The sequence below is a fragment of the Kogia breviceps genome, chromosome 12 (assembly GCF_026419965.1).
Source record: "Kogia breviceps isolate mKogBre1 chromosome 12, mKogBre1 haplotype 1, whole genome shotgun sequence".
Taxonomy (NCBI): domain Eukaryota; kingdom Metazoa; phylum Chordata; class Mammalia; order Artiodactyla; family Physeteridae; genus Kogia; species Kogia breviceps.
Window position 1 is genome coordinate 86,553,750 of NC_081321.1, and position 19,686 is coordinate 86,573,435.

The window sequence follows — 19,686 nt, forward strand, 5'->3', positions numbered from 1 at the left end:
GCACAAATACTGTTCATCCTGGTTTCAGCACAAATTCTTTTTTTTTTTTTTTTGCGGTACGCGGGCCTCTCACTACTGCGGCCTCTCCCGCCGTGGAGCACAGGCTCCGGACGCGCAGGCTCAGCGGCCACAGCTCACGGGCCCAGCCGCTCCGCAGCATGTGGGATCCTCCCGGGCCGGGGCACGAACCCGCACTCCCCTGCATCGGCGGACTCCCAACCACTGCACCACCAGGGAAGCCCCAGCACAAATTCTTTAAAAAAAAAAAAATGTTAAGGCCTTTTAATGGAATCAGGGCCAACTGAAGATTACCCTCGCAGAAGTCAAACTACTGAATTAAAAATTTTGAAAAAGAGCCATAAGTGGTTGTCTTTGTGTTTTACTTCTTGGTAACTTGAGAACGGTTTGTAGGATTTATTAGTCTCCAACATCTCCATCTCGATCTCCGATAAGCCAAAGAAAATGAAAACTTAAGGCTAACAAGGCTGTCCCGAGCAGATCACCCAGCGCCGTCAGATAGGGGATGGAGAAGCTATCTGGGTCTTTTCCTTTCCTCCAGAAATGATGGACCATCCAGTCAGCGATCCACAGCAAGATAAACACCTAGAAGAGAGCACCAAAGATTACTTCTGTCGCCTGGATAGTCCTAGCCCAGTAAACACGGCCGTAAACCTAAGCCACTGCTCTCTGAAGGGAACAGCAAGTGTCTAAGTCAAGAACCTCACTGGAAAAGAAGAAAGAGTTAATTGACAGTAACATTTTCTTTTCACAAGAAAAATACTATGTATTGCTGCAATTAATAAAGTTTTTCTTCAACTTGTCACATATATCTTCTCATCTTCTTCTAGCCTTCCCCAAACCACCATGTCCCTTATATTTAATAGTATTTTACATTTTGCCAAACCACTGTTGTTTCAACTTCTTCCTGTATGATAAATCTGTGAAGAAGGAAGAAGACATACGAAGAAGGAAATAAAAGTTAAAATAAGGAATAACATTCTCTTATTGCAGGTACAATCAAATAAAATAAAGATGGAGAACTGACCATTCACTTACTAATTATAAGGTCATTGGTGGCTTGTCAAGGAAAACTTCGGTTCAATGGTAAGAACAGTCACCAGAAAGTAAGTGCACTGAGGAATGACTTGTTGATACAGATACAGATATATTTATAGATAGACAGGGTCAAAATATTTCAAAGGGCTATTCAAACACTAAGGTGATATAAGTTAAGTATTTTCTAGGATATCAGAAATATTAAGACCTTTGTAATGCTTTGAATTTTGGGATCAGATAAATGATTTTTATCTTTCATCCATTTAGAGTAAGAGGATTCTCTAATTTTCAAACACCTAAAGTATTAAAAGGGATTTGGGATTAGAGAGGTTAATGTTCACTCGTTTGGGACAAGTTGGCAAGTACAGGATACTGGTTAAGAGCATATCTCTATACCTACTGGCTAACTATAGGCAAGTTACTTAACTTCTCCATGTCTCTAAATGAACATTAGAGATGATAATGGCATCTACTCTCATGTTGTGAGGATTAAATAATAGACTGAGTAATTCAGTGCCTGGCACACAATACACTTTCCATAGACGTCTGCCATTAGTTGATTTTAACAGTGTCATTGCTATTACTTTGCTATTTGTGGTAGTGAGAACACTGGTACGTATAGGAGGAAGCCTGCCTAGGTCTAGCCGAGCCCAGGGTCTGTGACCTTTCACTACTCTGACAAGTAGGCCATGAAGGTGAGGTGTCTGCCTTGGGTTCCAAACTTCTGTGCTGTGGTTTAGCTCTGACACCTTTACCAGGAAGGATGGTGGCTTGTCCAAGCTGAGAGCCATATACTTAATCCAAAGGAGGGAACTTCACATGTCTTTGGATATCAGTCAGAGAGAGAGGTTGTACTTTAAGTCCTGTTTTCTTTTGTATGAGGCTGATTCTTCCTTAGTGTTTCATGGCAAAGACTGTTTTGGAATCATATTGTCCTGTTCTTCAGGACAATCTGCTTTGCGTGTGAAGGAAGCATGGAATGTTAGAAATAAACCTGGATTTGGAAGTCATAAGATCTGGATTTGATTTCCACTTTGGCCATTTATCAGCTATATGACTCTGGGCAAGCTTCTTACCATTAACCCTCAATTTCCTCATTTGAGAACAAAACCAAAATGGGCCTGATATCTGCCATATTTACTTTGAGATAATTAATAAGAGCCTTGGTTTAGGAAGATGAAGAGAACGGTAAAAAGGCAGCACAGTCTCAAGTTACATTAATAAAAGCATAGTGTACAGACCGAGAGAGTGTCACCCACTGGACCCTGGATGGGTCAGGCCACAACTCGGCAGTGTGTTAGGAACTTGTTCACCCCTGTGCTTTCAGCACCTAGCAGAGTGACTAGCTCACAAGGTAGACCCTTGATATCTGATTGAGGGCATAAAAATCAGCGGGAGACAAGGTCATTCATATAAGAGACTCCTATGAGAACAAGAACTGTTCGTCCTGGGCAAGGAGGGCAGGAGATGTAAACTTAAGAAGGTTACTGTGTCAGGAGACACTAGCTTATAACACACAGTGTCAGAGGGTAGAGTTTTAGGGTAAAAGTTACCAAAAGTTACCAAAACAACTTAAAAAAAAAACAAATTTGGGCTGTCTATAAATGTAACAAATTATGTAGTAAACTGTATTACTGGAGTATATGAAGGTTCAATAAAGAAATTTGTTGACTGTGTGAGTAATATGTGCTGTAGGAAACAAAATTTTTAAAGAGAATGAGGGTAGCTATTTTCTCTGGGATTGGCAGGAAATATAAACAAATAAATCCATATTATATATATTTTATAACATTACATATTTATATATTAATATGAGTATATTTATGTAAATTTATATAACACACATCATACATATGTGATATATAATTTACTAATTCGTGGTATAACATTTACACTGAATGGGAGATTTGTCTAGAACAGGGGTTGCCAAACTATAGCCCATGGGCCAAATTCACCCTGCTGCCTGTTTTTTGTAAATAAAATTTTATTGGAACACAACTCTACCCATTTGCTTACTTATTGTGTATTTAGTCTATTATTTAATCCTCACAACCTTCTTATTAAGTAGGTACTGTTATCATCTCTAATGTTCACTTGGAGAAGGTGAGTCAGAGAGGTTAAGAAACCTGTTTTAGGGCTTCCCTGGTGGCTCAGTGGTTGAGAGTCCGCCTGCCGATGCAGGGGACACAGGTTCGTGCTCCGGTCCGGGAAGATCCCACATGCCGCTGAGCGGCTGGGCCCCATGAGCCACGGCCGCTGAGCCTGCGTGTCCGGAGCCTGTGCTCCGCAACGGGAGAGGCCACAACAGTGAGAGGCCCGCATACCGCAAAAAAAAAGAAAAAAAAAAAAAGAAAAAAAGAAACCTGTTTTAGTACTACGATGACAGAATTATGTAGTTGGGACAGAGACCATATGGTCCACAAACAAAACAGAACTAAAATAGCATCCTTACCTCATACTCCCAAATAAATTCCAGGTAAAGACAAATATAAAAAGCAATACTTGGACTTCCCTTGTGGCACAGTGGTTAAGAATCCACCTGCCAATGCAGGGGACACAGGTTCGATCCCTCGTCTGGGAAGATCCCACATGCTGTGGAGCAACTAAGCCCATGCACCACAACTACTGAGCCTGTGCTCTAGAGCCCGCAAGCCACAACTACTGAGCTGGTGCACCTAGAGCCTGGGCTCTGCAGTAAGAGAAGCCCACGCAATGGAAAGAAGAGTAGCCCCCACTCGCCGCAACTAGAGAAAGTCCGTGTGCAGCAGTGAAGACTCAATGCAGCCAAAAATAGATAAATAAATAAATTTATGTTTTAAAAAAACAACAATATCTGCCTAGGCATATCTTACCAAATAAAAAGGCAATACTCAAAAAGTTTTATAAGAAAATGTAAGAGAAGGTCTTTAAGACCTTGATGTAGGGAATGATTTCATAAATAAAATGCATAATATATTAAAGGAACTGTTTATAACTTACATTAAAGATTCCTGTGGTTCAATAAATACCATAAATTAAGTTAAAAATCATGTCCCAGGCCTGGAAAAAAATCTCTGCACTACACATAACTGACAAAAAAATTAGTATTCAAATACGAAGAGAATATCCAGAGAACTCCTACAGTTCATTAGAAAAAGAAACAATCCAACAGAATAGAAGAGGAAACCTAAAGCTCTAATAAACATAAGATGCCCAACCTCACTAATAATATGGGGATGTAAATTAAAACCACACTGAACTCCGTTTCATATCCATCTGACTGACAGAAATCACCTTTTAAACAACAATAATAGTGAACATTGTTTTTGAAATGGCCCTTTATGGGGCCATGCAGTATTCAAAGAGGTTAATGTGTATGAACTGATTTAATTTTCAAAACATCTCTGTAAAATGCTATCGATTTTTACTATCCCTATTTGAGGGATGAGGAAACAAAAGGCATTTATAGAGTATAAGAAGTCTGCCCGGGGCTTCCCTGGTGGCGCAGTGGTTGAGAGTCCGCCTGCCAATGCAGGGGACGCGGGTTCGTGCCCCGGTCCGGGAAGATCCCATGTGCCGCGAAGCGGCTGGGCCCGTGAGCTATGGCCGCTGAGCCTGCGCGTCCGGAGCCTGTGTTCCGCAGCAGGAGAGGCCACAACAGTGAGAGGCCCGCGTACCGCAAAGAAAAAGACGTCTGCCCAAGATCACACAGCTCATAGGTAGTCTGGCTCAAACTCAGCCACTCAAGTTTAGTCTAACACTAAAGCCCAAGTTCTCATCCATCAGTGAAGTACACTGTCTTGGTAGAAAAGAACTCCACATTGGCAACATGCACAATTATTAATACTTTGGAGAGCAATGTGGCACTGCGTGTTAAGTGTGAAGATGTGCAGCTCCTTAGTTCAGCAATTCCACTAGAAACAATGATTTTTTTCCCTCTTGCAACCCGAAAAGGATAAAACTATGTAGGCTAAAGGAGGATAGCCTAAGGATCTCTGCTGGGCCCACGTCCCACGTGGCTACCCAAGGACAAGGAAGACCAATATCTTGGTGTACTGTATGCATGCATACTAAGAGAGATGTGCAAGGATATTCACTGCATCACTGCTGTAAAAGCCGAAAACTGGAAATAACCTGAAATGTCTATTGAAATAAGGAGGGCTAAATTATCTCTTAGGTCATACAACTGCACACTTATATAGAAGCTAAAATGAATGAAAAAGAGGGACTTCCCTGGTGGCATAGTGGATAAGACTCTGTGCTCCCAATGCAGGGGGCACGGGTTCGACCCCTGGTCATGGAACTGGATCCCACATGCATGCCGCAACTAAGAGTTCTCATGCCACAATTAAGGAGCTGGCGAGCTCCAACTAAGGAGCCTGCCTGAGGTAACTAAGGAGCCCATGTGCTGCAACTAAGGAGCTGGCAAGCCACCACTAAGGAGCCTGCCTGCTGCAACTAACTAAGACCCGGTGCAACCAAATAAATAAATATTTGAAAAATAAATAAATAAAATGAACGAAAAAGAGATACATGAATCAATATGAGTATGTCTCAAAAGCGTAAGGCTGAATGAAAAAAGCAGTATAAATAAATGATTCTGGGCTTCCCTGGTGGTGCAGTGGTTGAGAATCCGCCTGCCGATGCAGGGGATACGGGTTCGTGCCCCGGTCCGGGAAGATCCCACATGCCGCGGAGCGGCTGGGCCCGTGAGCCATGGCCGCTGAGCCTGCGCGTCCGGAGCCTGTGCTCCGCAACGGGAGAGGCCACAACAGTGAGAGGCCCGCATACCACAAAATAAATAAATAAATAAATAAATAAATGATTCTAATAAGGTTTATAAACATGAAAAACAATACAATATGTTATTTATAGATACACACATCTGTAGCAATAGTATAAAAACATGCATGGCAATGATACATACCCAGTTAGAATGCTAATAACTGCTAGGAAGAGAATGAAATAAGACCAGGAAGGGATATCTAGGAGGCACCAACCATAGGTATAATGTTTTGTTTTGTTTTGTTTTGTTTTGCGGTAGGCGGGCCTCTCACTGTTGTGGTCTCTCCCGTTGCGGCAGGCTCCGGACACGCAGGCTCAGCGGCCATGGCTCACGGGCCCAGCCGCTCCGCGGCACGTGGGATCTTCCCGGACCGGGGCACGAACCGGTGTCCCCTGCATCGGCAGGAGGACTCTCAACCACTGCGCCACCGGGGAAGCCCAGGTATGATGTATTTTTATTGATCATTTTGAAAGAGTTGCTTAAATAATTTGCTAATGGTTGATAAAGCTGGGTGGTAATTACATAGTTATCTTATTTCCTGTACATTTGTGTTTTGTAACACAAAGTGTAAGCAGCTGGGGCAGCGGCACCTCACTGACCAGGGCTGCCCGGGCTACTACTTAAATACCTACCCGGGGGATGCCTGAGAAAGGAAGGCAGTAAGTATGCCCTGTAGAATCCATGACAAGTTTGGACTTGTAAGGACCAAATAGTGCTGAGGCTAACACCAAAGGATTATTTTAAAGTCTGTGAATGACTTTTCACGAAGATGGCGCCGCAGGGGAAGAAGGAAGCCCCTGACCTCCCAAAGCTGAAGCCAAAACAAAGGCTTTGAAGGTCAAGAAAGCAGTGTTGAAAGGCATCCACAGCAACAAAAAAAGAGATCTGGATGTCATCCGCCTTCTGATGGCCCAAAACACTGTGGCTCAGGAAGCAGCCCAAATATCCTCAGAAGAGCGCCCCTTGGAAAAACAAGCTTGACCACTATGCCATCACCGAGTCCCCCCTCACCACTGAGTCAGCCATAAAGAAAACAGAAGACAATAACACACTGGGGTTCACTGTGGACGTCAAGGCCAACAAGCACCAAATTAAACAGGTGCTTGAAGAAGCTCTGTGACACGGACGTGGCTAAGGTCAACACCCTGATCAGGCCTGATGGAGAGAAGAAGGCATATGTTTGACTGGCTCCTGACTACGATGCTTTGGATGTTGCCAACAAAACTGGGATCATCCAAACTGTGTCCAGCTGGCTAATTCTAAATATAAAAGTTTTGACTATAAAAAAAAATAAAAATAAAAGTCTGTGAATGGAGTAAGCAAATGTCTGCAATCTCTCATCATTCTTTCAACTGTCCTGCCCAGGTGGGAGAATAAAGGGATGTATTCTAGAGGAACTGAATGGGAATGACTCAGGTCTCAAGGATACCAGACACTATGAGGTATTGGCAGAGGCTGAGGATGAACTGGAAGTCTGCACAGTTAATAGTGGGATTCTTTCAGACCTTTATTTTGTTCCAAGAACAGAGGCAGGCGGGAGTATAACACCCCAGAGAGGAGGTTAGATGTTCAAACTTGCAGGGCTCCCCGTGAAATGGCCACCACCCCCGATCCTCCAACAGTAAAGTGCCCGGTCAATAGCCTTCTCCCACCTCCAAGCTACTTAACCTCTCCATGCCTCAGCTGCCTTCTTGTACAACAGGGCAAACAATCCCTCTCTCATAGAGGTGATGAGATGAGCAGCCAACAGGACAGAGCACTTAGAACAGTGCTGGACACATAGAAAGAACATAATAACTATTTGCTATGAATTAAAAGAAACCAGCTCGGGGCTTCCCTGGTGGCGCAGTGGTTGAGAGTCCGCCTGCCGATGCAGGACGCGGGTTCGTGCCCCGGTCCGGGAAGATCCCACGTGCCGCGGAGCGGCTGGGCCCGTGAGTCATGGGCACTGAGCCTGCGCCCCGCAACGGGAGAGGCCACAACAGTGAGAGACCCGCACACACACACAAAAAAAGAAACCAGCTCATATATGAGTAACAAGAATCTGACTTTTCAACAGCAGCACTAGTAGAAAAGAGAGCAATACCTTCAAAATCCTGAGAGAAGAGTATTTCCAGTCTATAAGTCTGTGCCCAATTTATCAACTGAGTGTTGATGGTAAATCATAGTCAGCTTAAGACATGCAGGCACTCAGAAAAACTCTCCCATGTTCTCTTTGGAACTTTCTTGAAAATGTTTTGATGCAAAATGAAGGAGAGAACCAAGAAAGAGAAAGACCTGAGATCCAGAAAATAGAAGTGCTAACCTAAGAGAGAATGAGGGAAACCTCCAGGGGGAGAGCTGTGCAGTGGGCTGGCGGCAGAGTCCAGACAGAGCTGGAGGGTGGACTGCTCTGGAAATGAAGTCCCAGGATAAAGGCAAATTGGTAAATTATCTGATATAACAGAGTTGGGGGAAGGGACTAATTATAGGTGGGTGATAGTTGTGATGGAACACTTGAAAAAAATTAAGGATAGGTATAAAGAAAACTACGTGAGTGAAAAAATAGGGCAATTATCTCCAGAAAAAATTGGAGAGAGATAAAAAGAAAGGAAATATACTGCAGTACATAACGTGGCTCTGTGATAAAGGATATTTATAGCCATAGAATATAAATAATATTTATTAAATAAAAATTGAGCATTACTACATTAGGAGGATGAAAGTTGGGGAAATAAGGCATAGAGTAAGATAGATAAATGATAACTATAGGTGCACAGATAATTTTTTAAATTGATAAAGCAAAATTAGCAATCCAAATACAATATAGAGATAAATAACAGAAGATAGCTGAAGGAGCTCTGGAGGACTATTGGTACTGAGCATTTTACTCCCCCCAACATGTAAAATATCTTTTGTTAACATACATAAAATACCTTTTTTCAATAGGTGATGCATACATGAAGTATGTATGAAGTAAATTTAATGTAAATGGTCTTAAAATATTAAATGGAATAAAATGAATATAATGAAATAGCAGGTATCAGCATGTAAGAAAAAAGAAAGTACCAGCATGTACCACGCACAGTAAGAATATTTCATAACACTTTAATTTCAGCTATGAAATTATATATATTTATGTATAAATAAAATATATAAATATGTGTGCATTTATTTAAATATAAACATATTTCTTACTGAGGTCAAAAACATTTGAAAGCTACTGATCTAACATGTACATCTTACCTCTTGTGTTCTAGGGATCTAACATGTAAATCACCAGAAGGAGAAAACCATGTCTTCTTTCTATTTGATCTCTTGGTTTCCAGCAAAATACTTATACATGATAAGCCTGAAACCAATGGCTGGTGTTGAAGGGGCTCCACCACTGAATAACTGTGTTATTGTCAACAAGTGAAAAAACCTCTAAGTCTTAGTTTCCTCATCTCTAAAATGAGACTCACAGGCTAGTTGCAGAAGTGAAACAAGATAATACATGTAAAGGGTTAAGCAAATGTTTGGTACACAGTAAGTACTCAATAAATATTAGTGCCATCATCACTGATCATCAATTTTTACCACCTTTATTTAAAAGGTAATTGGAATAGAGGCATGATTACATAATGATCCACGGATAGCAATACAATCCTATCTCAAGAAACAAGAAACATCTCAAATAAACAACCTATCCTTACATCTAAAGCAATAAGACAAAGGAGAACAAAAAAACCCCAAAGTTAACAAAAGGAAAGAAATCAGAAAGATCAGATCAGAAATAAATGAAAAAGAAATGAAGGAAACAACAGCAAAGACCAATAAAACTAAAAGCTGGTTCTTTGAGAAGATAAACAAAATTGATAAACCATTAGCCAGACTCATCAAGAAAAAGAGGGAGAAGACTCAAATCAACAGAATTAGAAATGAAAAAGCAGAAGTAACAACTGACACTGCAGAAATACAAAGGCTCATGAGAGATTACTACAAGCAACTATATGCCAATAAAATGGATAACCTGGAAGAAATGGACAAATTCTTAGAAATGCACAACCTTCCAAGACTGAACCAGGAAGAAATAGAAAATATGAACAGACCCATCACAAGCACTGAAATTGAGACTGTGATTAAAAATTTTCCAACAAACAAAAGCCCTGGACCAGATGGCTTCACAGGTGAATTCTATCAAACATTTAGAGAAGAGCTAACACCTATCCTTCTCAAACTCTTCCAAAATATGGCAGAGGGAGGAACACTCCCAAACTCATTCTATGAGACCACAATCACGCTGATACCAAAACCAGACAAAGATGTCAAAAAGAAAGCAAACTACAGGCCAATATCACTGATGAACATAGATGCAAAAATCCTCAAGAAAATACTAGCAAACAGAATCCAACAGCACATTAAAAGGATCATACACCATGATCAAGTGGGGTTTATCCCAGGAATGCAAGGATTCTTCAATATACACAAATCAATCAATGTGATACACCATATTAACAAATTGAAGGATAAAAACCATATGATCATCTCAATAGATGCAGAAAAAGCTTTTGACAAAATTCAACACCCATTTATGATAAAAACCCTCCAGAAAGTAGGCACAGAGGGAACTTACCTCAACATAATAAAGGCCATATATGACAAACCCACAGCCAACATCACTCTCAGTGGTGAAAAACTGAAACCATTTCCATGAAGAACAGGAACAAGACACGGTTGTCCACTGTCACCATTATTATTCAACATAGTTTTGGAAGTTTTAGCCACAGCAATCAGAGTAGAAAAAGAAATAAAGGAATCCAAATCAGAAAAGAAAAAGTAAAGCTGTCACAGATTGCAGATGACATGGTACTATACATAGAGAATTCTAAAGACTCTACCAGAAAATTCCTAGAGCTAGTCAATGAATTTGGTTAAGTAGCAGGATACAAAATTAATGCTCAGAAATCTCTTGCATTCATATACACTAATGAGGAAAAATCTGAAAGAGAAATTAAGGAAACACTCCCATTTACCATTGCAACAAAAAGAATAAAATACCTAGGAATAAACCTACCTAAGGACAGAAAAGACCTGTATGCAGAAAACTATAAGACACTGATTGAAGAAATTAAAGATGATACAAACAGATGGAGAGATATACCATGTTCTTGGATTGGAAAAATCAACATTGTGAAAATGACTATACTACCCAAAGCAATCTAGATTCAGTGCAATCCCTATCAAACTACCACTGGCATTTTTCACAGAACTAGAACCAAAAATTTCACAATTTGAATGGAAACACAAAAGACCCCGAATAGCCAAAGCAATCTTGAGAAAGAAAAACAGAGCTGGAGGAATCAGGCTCCCTGTCTTCAGACTACACTCAAAGCTACAGTAATCAAGACAGTATGGTACTGGCACAAAAACAAAAATATAGATCAATGGAACAGGATAGAAAGCCCAGAGATAAACCCACACACATATGGTCACCTTATCTTTGATAAAGGAGGCAAGAACATACAATGGAGAAAAGACAGCCTCTTCAATAAGTGGTGTTAGGAAGACTGGACAGCTACATGTAAAAGAATGAAATTAGAACACTCCCTAACACCATACACAAAAATAAACTCAAAATGGATTAAAGACCTAAATGTAAGGCCAGACACTATCAAACTCTTAGAGGAAAACATAGGCAGAACACTCTATGACATAAATCACAGCAAGATCCTTTTTGACCCACCTCCCAGAGAAATGGAAATAAAAACAAAAATAAACAAATGGGACCTAATGAAACTTAAAAGCTTTTGCACAGCAAAGGAAACTATAAACAAAATGAAAAGACAACCCTCAGAATGGGAGAAAATATTTGCAAATGAAGAACTGACAAAGGATTAATCTCCAAAATTTCAAGCAGCTCATGCAGCTCAATATCAAAAAAACAAACAATCCAATCCAAAAATGGGCAGAAGACCTAAAAAGACATTTCCCTGAAGGAGATATACAGATTGCCAACAAACACATGAAAGAATGCTCAACATAACTAATCATTAGAGAAATGCAAACCAAAACTACAATGAGGTATCACCTCACACCAGTCAGGAGGGTCATCATCAAAACAATCTACAAACAATAAATGCTGGAGAGGGTGTGGAGAAAAGGGAACTCTCCTGCACTGTTGGTGGGAATGTAAACTGATACAGCCATTATGGAGAACAGTATGGAGGTTCCTTAAAAAAAGAACTACCATACAACCCAGCAATCCCACTACTGGGCATATCCCCTGAGAAAACCATAATTCAAAAAGAGTCAGGTATCACAATGTTCTTTGCAGCACTATTTACAATAGCCAGGACATGGAAGCAACCTAAGTGTCCACTGACAGATGAATGGATAAAGATGTGGCACATATATACAATGGAATATTACTCAGCCACAAAAAGAAACGAAATTGAGTTATTTGTAGTGAGGTGGATGGACCTAGAGTCTGTCATACAGAGTGAAGTAAGTCAGAAAGAGAAAAACAAATACCATATGCTAACACATATATATGGAATCTAAGAAAGAAAAAAAAAAGGGGGTTCTGAAGAACCTAGGGGAAGGACAGGAATAAAGATGCAGACGTAGAGAATAGACTTGAGGACATGGGGAGGGGGAAGGGTAAGGTGGGACGAAGTGAGAGAGCGGCATGGACATATATACACTACCAAATGTAAAATAGATAGTTAGTGGGAAGCAGCCGCATAGCACAGGGAGATCAGCTCGGTGCTTTGTAACCACCTAGAGGGGTGGGATTAGGAGGGTGGGAGGGAGATGCAAGAGGGAGGGGATATGGGGATATATGTATATGTATAGCTTATTCACTTTGTTATAAAGCAGAAACTAACACACCATTGTAAAGCAATTATACTCCAATAAAGATGTTAAAAAAAAATGGATGAATTGATGTCTCCACAGTCTGTTTTAGCTCTAAAGTACAAGGGTAAGAAATCTGTGGTTGTAAACCACATAGTGATTGCTCTCCTTATCTCTGCATTTCTTCCTCCATTTCTCCCACATTCTTAGTCTCATCATTGAATTTAAGTTCCCTTCCCATGCAATTTCTTTTCAAAGGTATTGTGATGACTTCAAAGTCAAGCAGGTTTAAATTTATTCATTTTTTTTTACAAGTTAACAAGAATATCAGTGTTTCCTTGGAACACTGTATATAAAGGAATTATTAAAAGCACAATAAGTATCAGATACTTCTTAATGAAATATGCTTTATTTTCAAACTAAACGATTATTTAAGGAATGTATGCTTTTTTACTGGGAAAACATATCAAAAATCTAACCAAGTGTAGACTGTATTTTACACGGTCTGTTTTTTTTTGTTGTTGTTGTTTTTTTTTTTTTTTTTTTTTTTGCGGTATGCGGGCCTCTCACTGTTGTGGCCTCTCCCGTTGCGGAGCACAGGCTCCGGACGCACAGGCTCAGCGGCCATAGCTCACGGGCTTAGTCGCTCCGCGGCACGTGGGATCCTCCCGGACCAGGGCACAAACCCGTGTCCCCTGCATCGGCAGGCGGACTCTCAACCACTGCGCCACCAGGGAAGCCCCCGGTCTGTTTTTTATGAAATATGCACAACTTCTTTGGGTAAATATACCTCCTGAAAAAGCAACTTTGTTGCCCCAGCTAATTATGCATGTTCTAGATGTATTACTTGGAATTTAAATAAATATATAAAACACACGAATATATATTTGCTTTGGATGACTGGTTCTCTCGGTCAGCTCCTTCTCTGAGCTAGAATCAACATTCCCATCCACTAGCATCCCTTCAATGCCCCATTGCCAGTAACAGCCTTGTGTATCATGTGATGAAAGATGATTTCTTTGGGAGAGGAGTGCTTAGAAATATGATACAAATAAACACCAGGAATAGCAAATTAGTACATTTCTTCCTAAGCCTTACAAAAGCTGAATTCATTTTCCCTATAAAAATATGCTTCCCTAATCCAGTTTCCAGACTGCTAAGGCTACTCATTAAAATCTAATATTTTAATGTTGGCTAGGAATTTAGGATTATCAGTCAACAGGAATTCAGGCCACTCCTGATATACAGATAAAATGTCTTTTCTTTGGCCTGAATTATTTTTGTGAGGTGGCAGGTGGGGGAAGGTAGGAAACAAACAAACCTTATTTTGAGGAGTTCCTAATAATCACCAAACTTCCCAAGGAGTCCATGGCACAAAAATGGTTGACTTTCTGTCCAAAAGAAACCCTCAGACTGTGTTCAGGAGACAATATAACAATATTCACAGCCTTGATTTTTAATAGCAAAAAACTACAAACAACCTAAAAGTCCACTAAAAGAAGAATAGATGAAAAAATCATGGACTATTTATATAATGGAATACTATATAACTAAAATAGATGAACAACAGTTACACATATGAATGAATCTCATATACAATGATGAGCAAAAGAAGAAAGCCACTTAAACATGGAATCAAATTCATTGATTCCATTTATAAATTTCAAAACCATGCAAAACTAAAACCATATATTTTTAGGTATCCAAATAAATGCATAATCATAGGGAAGAGCAAAAACTTTTTAGCCATACAATTCTGAATCAATAGTTTGCTTTGGGGAGGAGGGAGGAGCAGATAGGTAGCTTTAAAAGGTATAGGTACTAGGGTATTGGTAGTGTTATAATTCTTAAGCTGACTGGTGAGTGTCCTGGTGGTCACTGTATTATTACTCTTTATACCTTGTACACGTCATTATTGTTTATCTATTCAATATTTAACATGCAATTAAAAATTTTTAAAGGGAATTCCCAGGTGGTCCAGTGGTTAGGACTCCGTATTTCGTCTGCAAGGGGCACAGGTTCGATCCCTGGTCAGGGGACTAAGATCCTGCAAGCCGTGTGGCGTGCCCCAAAAAAAAAAAACTTTTTTAAAATACAATAATTTTTGGCTGGGAGTTCATTAACCCTGGCCTAGTGATCCTCCCTCATGTGACCGTGTCATTCTGTTCCAATCATGCAAAGAACCAGTGATAGCCAATGTCACTTAATATTATGAAATGACAACCTGAAAATCAAGAAGAAAGTCAAACTAAAGATGTTTCTTAGTTTAATAATAATAAGCAAAAAAGATGGAAATAAAACATATACAAACTGGTAGAGGAAACTAACATTTATTGACTGTCTCTTACATGCTAAATAAAATTACTTTAATGCTGTTAATATCCATAGAATATTAAGGAAAGATGCAATCAGCAGAGATCAGGCCCTGAACAACTTAGGTGTTCCCTCTTCACCCTCTGCCTGTAGCCCAAAGATGGCTCTGCTTCTAATACCATCCCTTTCAAGCAGGAAGACTTTGTTGCCCAGCAAAACATTTCACTGGAAAAAAAAAAAATTCATTCATTTAAAATTATTTATTGGGCTTCCCTGGTGGCGCAGTGGTTGAGAGTCCGCCTGCTGATGCGGGGGACGCCGGTTCGTGCCCCGGTCCGGGAGGATCCCACATGCCGCGGAGCGGCTGGGCCCGTGAGCCGTGGCCGCTGGGCCTGCGCGTCCGGAGCCTGTGCTCCGCAGCGGGAGAGGCCACAGCAGTGAGAGGCCCACATACCACAAAAAAAATAAATAAATAAAAAATAAAATTATTTATTGAATGCCTTTCTAATATATTACTCAAGTTTGAGAAATAATTTTTTGAAGAAGCACACCAAAATATTTGTGGTGGTGGTCTTGAGTATGGGGATTATGGACAATTTTACAATGATGAACATGTGTTACTTTATGATAAGAAACAAAACTCAATGAACTAAAAAAAAAATCCCACAAAACAAGACCAAAAACCACTTCCTTGCCCAAGCTCAGTATGGAGATCTGTTTCTTCCCTTTACTAGGTGAGATACCATCTCAGAGAACAGATTTAAAAGGATAACTTTGAAATCTATAGGAATTTAGTAATGGATATTGCTAGAAAATGAAACTACCTGAAAAAAATTTTAATTGCAGGTAAAAGGAAAAGAGTCAGAAATACAGCTCTGAACTTCTTTGACATAAGTAAACAAACCCTGAAAAGAAGACAACTCATTTTTGTGGGAGGGGATAAAAGTAAGGGGCAAAGAAATAACTGAGATATTTGAAACCTAGAAAATCAATCTTTTCTTGATATTAGAAGGGTCTAAAGTCATTAGTTAGAGACAGAATATGGAGAAGAGCAGAGAACAGAACTGGATGTACAAAGGCAAGGAGCATGCTTAACTAATTAACATTTTAGAAGAAGCAGCTATGAGAAGTGACAAGTATGAAAACCCCAGATATGATCAACCTGGACTTCTGTAAGGTTTGAGATACAGTATCAGACAAGGATTCATAAATATAATTACTGCTGCTGTTGAAATGCTAGCATACTAAGAGCTCTATGCTAAGCGTAGAGAATAAAAAGATGTTGATTTGGAATCACAGAAGCACATCTACATTAGATTTGATTGTTTGGCATATTTATACCTGTAAAAGTACAAATACTCATGAAAGTGAGCTGAGATCTACATAAAGAAGAGAGTTTGCAATTAAAGATGTTTTAGAAAAGTTAAGGCTTAAAAGAGAACAGCAGCAAAAGAATAGACATATAAATCAGTGGAAAATAATACAATTTAGAAACAGACCCACATATAGTAAAATTGGTTTTTGACAAACATATTAAGGTCACTGAAGGTGAGGAGGACAGTTTTCCCAACAAATGGTACTGCAACAGCTGGGTATTCACATGGGAAGATATGAACCTCAATCTGTATTTCACGCCATATACAAAAATTAACTCAAAATGGATCTGAGATCCAAATAAAAGCTAAAACCAGAAAATTTCTAAAAGAAAAAAGAAAATATCCTTAAAACTCTAGGGATCGGCAAACATTTCTTAGGACACAAAAAGCACTAACCATAAACTGAACTTCATTAAAATTGAAACTTCTGCTATTAAAATATATGATTAAGAAAATGAGGGCTTCCCTGGTGGCGCAGTGGTTGGGAGTCCGCCTGCCGATGCAGGAGACACGGGTTCGTGCCCTGGTCCGGGAGGATCCCACATGCCGCGGAGCAACTGGGCCCGTGAGCCATGGCCGCTGAGCCTGTGCGTCCGGAGCCTGTGCTCCGCAACGGGAGGGGCCACAACAGTGAGAGGCCCGCATACCGCAAAAAAAAAAAAAAAAAAAAAAAAAAAAAAGAAAATGAAAAGACAGTGCACAGATTGGGAGAAAGTATTTCCAATGCCTATATCTGACAAAGGACTTGTATCCAGAATATATAAAGAACTCTTACAACTCAATACCAATTTAAAAAATGGACCTAAGATTTGAACTTCACAGAAGAAAGCATGAATGGCCAATAAATCCATGAAAAGATACTCCATACTATTAGTCATCAGGTAACTGGAAATTATGATCACCATGAGATTACCACCAATACACCCATGGGAATGGGTAAAGGTAAAAAGACTGACAATACTAAGTGATGGTGAGGATGTGAGGCATATGAAACTCTCAAGCTAATGGTAAGGCAGAATGGTATAATCACTTTGGAAAACAGTTTGGTAGTTTCTTATAAAGTTAAACATGCATCTTCCACGCGATCCAGTAATTCTACTCCTGGGTATTTACCCAAGGAAAATAAAAACATATGTCTATACAGAGACTTGTACATGAATGTTAATAGCGGCTTCATTCATAATAGCCCAAACTGGAAATGTTCATAAGCAGGTGAATGGATAAACCAGCTGTGATATACTCATCCAATAGAATGTTAAGGAGCAAAAATGAAACAAATTACTAATACATGTAACAATATGGATAAATTCCAAAAATATATGCTGAGTAAAACAAGGAAACAACAAAGAGTACATACTTAGGTTCATTTATATGAAATTCTAGAAAAGGGAAACCTAATTTATGGTGACAGAGAACTGATCAGTGGCTGCCTAGAGCCAGGGATGGATGGGAACTGACTGCAGAGAAGCAGGAGGGAGCTTTTTGGGGGTGAAGGTAACATTCTATATGTTGACTGTGGTGGTGGTTATATTGTTGTACACATATGTCAAGACTCATCAAACTCCACACTTTACATGGGTGTATTTTACTGTATGTAAATTATATCTTAATGTTATTTTCCTTTAAATTGCTTTTGTAGGTTGGAAAGGTCATCTTTGTATGTCAAGTAGCAGTGGAGCACACAGGAGAGGTTTGACAACTATCTGTTGAGCTTTTGAACCTGTTTAGAAAGGGAATGCCTAAATATATACAAGGACTCTGGAAGAGTTTTCTTCCCAGCAACAGCCTAGAGCAGGAGTCAGCAAACTACAGCCTGTAGGCCAAATTTGGCCCACCACCTGCATGGCCCATAAGCTAAGAACGATTTTTACATTTTTAAATGGTTGAAAAAAATCAAAGGAAGAATAGTATTTTGTAACCTGTGAACATGATACAAAATCCAATTTTCAGTGTCCATAAGTAAAGTTTTTTGGGGACACAGCCATGTTCATTTATTTACATATTGTTTATGGCTGCTTTTGTGCTGCCCTGGCAGATTTGAGTACTTGTGACAGAGACCATATGGTCCGCAAGGCCTAAAATGTTGATTACCTGGCCCATTACAGAAAACGTTTGCTGATCCCTGCCCTCCTAGTATAGAGCCTCTTCCCATCATCCTCCACTAATGAAATTACCAGGTTAAGTTCTTGACCCTTTTACTTATCCTGTGATGGAGTAGACATAACAAAGCCTTTGAAGTAATACAAATCTAAGTTCAAATTTTATCTACTACTTAACTACTTCTATTACTTGGGCAAATTTTTAATGCTTTCAGTTTTTGTATTTGTCACTTGAGAAGTAGGGAAGACAATACATATCTCAGAGGACTGCTCAAAGGATTATATGAAATAATGTGAATAAAATACATATTGTCTGGCAGTTAATAGACATCATAAATATTAGTTCATATTCTCCTTCTAAATGAGCCATTTAAGAACAGTGGCTTGTCAAATGAGGAAGAGGAAGAGAAAGAATCTGATCACCCATCAAAAGTTATTGTTCCCTACTTTGCCTCAGTTCTACTCTGGCAGAAGTTAGTTATCAACCTTTCTTTACATTTTTTTTTTTTAGCTGTTAATGCCTATTTCTACACTTAATATAAATGTAATCACATATTATGTGCTCTTTTTGTGTCTGGCTTCAACCTTATGTTTGTTGCATAAAGGTGGCGCAGTGGTTGAGAGTCCGCCTGCCCATGCAGGAGATGCGGGTTCGTGCCCCGGTCCGGGAAGATCCCACATGCCGCAGAGCAGCTGGGCCCGTGAGCCACGGCCGCTGAGCCTGCACGTCCGGAGCCTGTGCTCCGCAACAGGAGAGGCCACAGCAGTGAGAGGCCCGCGAACCACACACACACACAAAAAAAGCGCATCATCTTCAAATTGTTTTATGTATATGTTTCAACTCTCCATCAGATTTATTCTCTCTTTTAGACGAGAAATCTTGTCAAATATTTGCCCTATCACCCAAACAAAGTACACTCAATATATCTGGACTCCAATTTAACAAATATTTATTTTTATCTAACATAGAAAACACTGTGATAAGCTTTCTGAAGCATTTAGAGAAGAATAAGACATGGTTATTGCTTTCAGTGAGATCAGAATCTAAATGAAGAAATATAATTGAAATGCCAAAAATAATCCAAGAATAATATAAAGCTGAATATTCATTTTATAAATATTTACTGTACCAGGCAGGGGCTGAATGCTGAGTCTAAGATGATGAATAAAACATAATCCCTGAATGAGCCTGAACTGGCAACACAGTCTGCTGTCCTCTGGGAAAAAAATGGAAGAGACCTTTAGCAGAGCTGGAAAGTAC

General features: G+C 39.7%; 1 protein-coding gene and 1 pseudogene across 1 annotated transcript in view; one reads left to right on the top strand and one right to left on the bottom strand.

Moving 5' to 3' along the window:
• Window positions 1–363: 363 nt before the first annotated feature.
• Window positions 364–19,686, bottom strand: part of SLC41A2 (solute carrier family 41 member 2) — a 123,649-nt gene continuing 104,326 nt past the window's right edge. Inside the window, exon 11 of the mRNA XM_067010015.1 lies at window positions 364–603. Within this exon, the coding sequence (XP_066866116.1) occupies window positions 418–603 (186 nt within the window). The 3' untranslated portion in view covers window positions 364–417. The remainder of the gene's footprint in view (window positions 604–19,686) is intronic.
• On the top strand, window positions 6,591–7,131 carry LOC136792320 (large ribosomal subunit protein uL23 pseudogene; annotated as a pseudogene).